The sequence below is a fragment of the Monosiga brevicollis genome, genomic scaffold (assembly GCF_000002865.3).
Source record: "Monosiga brevicollis MX1 MONBRscaffold_12 genomic scaffold, whole genome shotgun sequence".
Lineage (NCBI taxonomy): Eukaryota > Choanoflagellata > Craspedida > Salpingoecidae > Monosiga > Monosiga brevicollis.
The window spans coordinates 441197-442201 of record NW_001865049.1 but is presented as its reverse complement, the minus strand read 5'-3'; the positions used below and the strand labels follow the sequence as shown (position 1 = coordinate 442201).

Below are 1005 nucleotides of genomic sequence, written 5' to 3'. Positions count from 1 at the left end.
CCGGGCTCCAAGCACATTGCTGTCAAGTATCGCTTTGTGCAAGAGAGGTATGAACGCAACCAGCTCGATGTCCGGTTCTGCGGGACCAAGGACATGGTTGCTGACCTTCTCACCAAGCTGCTCAATGGACCGAGCCATCGTCGTTTGTGTGACATGCTCTTCCGTTCTCAGCTTGAAGGGGAGTATTAGAGGCACAATCTGAGACGGTATACTTTACCACGTTGTGTGTCCTCTGGTACTTGATGTTGTCCCACCTTGTTGTGTAACATCTTGCTGTACCATCTTGGTGTATCATCTTGTTGTGGCATCTGTTGGTCCCAACAGATTGCTGATATCGCTTCCACCTGTCTTCAGTGTGATAGTCCATTCTCTGTCTCCACTGTGTGTGTGTTTCCACCTGCTATAAATGGGAGCGATCTCCCTGGATCGGTACCATTTTCCTTCTTGACCTCGGTCGTTCCACTTCCCTCGTTCTGTCTTGTTCTGTCTTGTTCCTTCGCCTTGCTTCAATCCATGTTCTCGTATGCACTTCGATTGGTTGGATACCTCTGTGACAATCGCCTTGTCCACACACATAACACTGTACTGGACATATACCTTTAATATGCCGGGCGAGCTTGAGCAGCTCGCAGACACTGATGCGAGACCCTACACACTGTTGGGGCCAAGCGCCACGCATAATCTCAAGCAGGTCGTGTCCAGCCGCATGAAACAACGCCTCGGTCGCTCGCTTCAGATTGGCACCACATCGGGAGCGGTGTTGACTGATACCAGCAGCTTCGAAGAAGAGGTGACACTTGTTGCACTGGGCGACCAATTTGGCCTCCATCACCTGCTTGACCAGATCAGTGGCTTGCTCGTCGTAGGGGTGCTCGCGTAGTACATGATTGACCCAGGCTTTGCGGTCAAGGCGGGGCCCCTTGCATTTGCAAAGCCCAAATGGGCAGGCGAGGAGTTGCCTGTGGCCAGATGTCTTCAGCAGGACCTTGCGCTGGGCATCCAGCA

At 52.5% G+C, this 1005-nt stretch overlaps 1 protein-coding gene across 1 annotated transcript in view; it reads right to left on the bottom strand.

Annotated features, from left to right (window-relative positions):
- Nucleotides 1-732: 732 nt before the first annotated feature.
- The window catches only part of MONBRDRAFT_25944 (uncharacterized protein), a gene marked incomplete at both ends in the record, with an annotated part of 4965 nt that continues 4692 nt past the window's right edge, over nt 733-1005 (bottom strand). The window contains 2 exons of the mRNA XM_001746271.1: nt 733-764; nt 796-919. Coding sequence (XP_001746323.1) covers nt 733-764; nt 796-919 — 156 coding nt within the window. The remainder of the gene's footprint in view (nt 765-795; nt 920-1005) is intronic.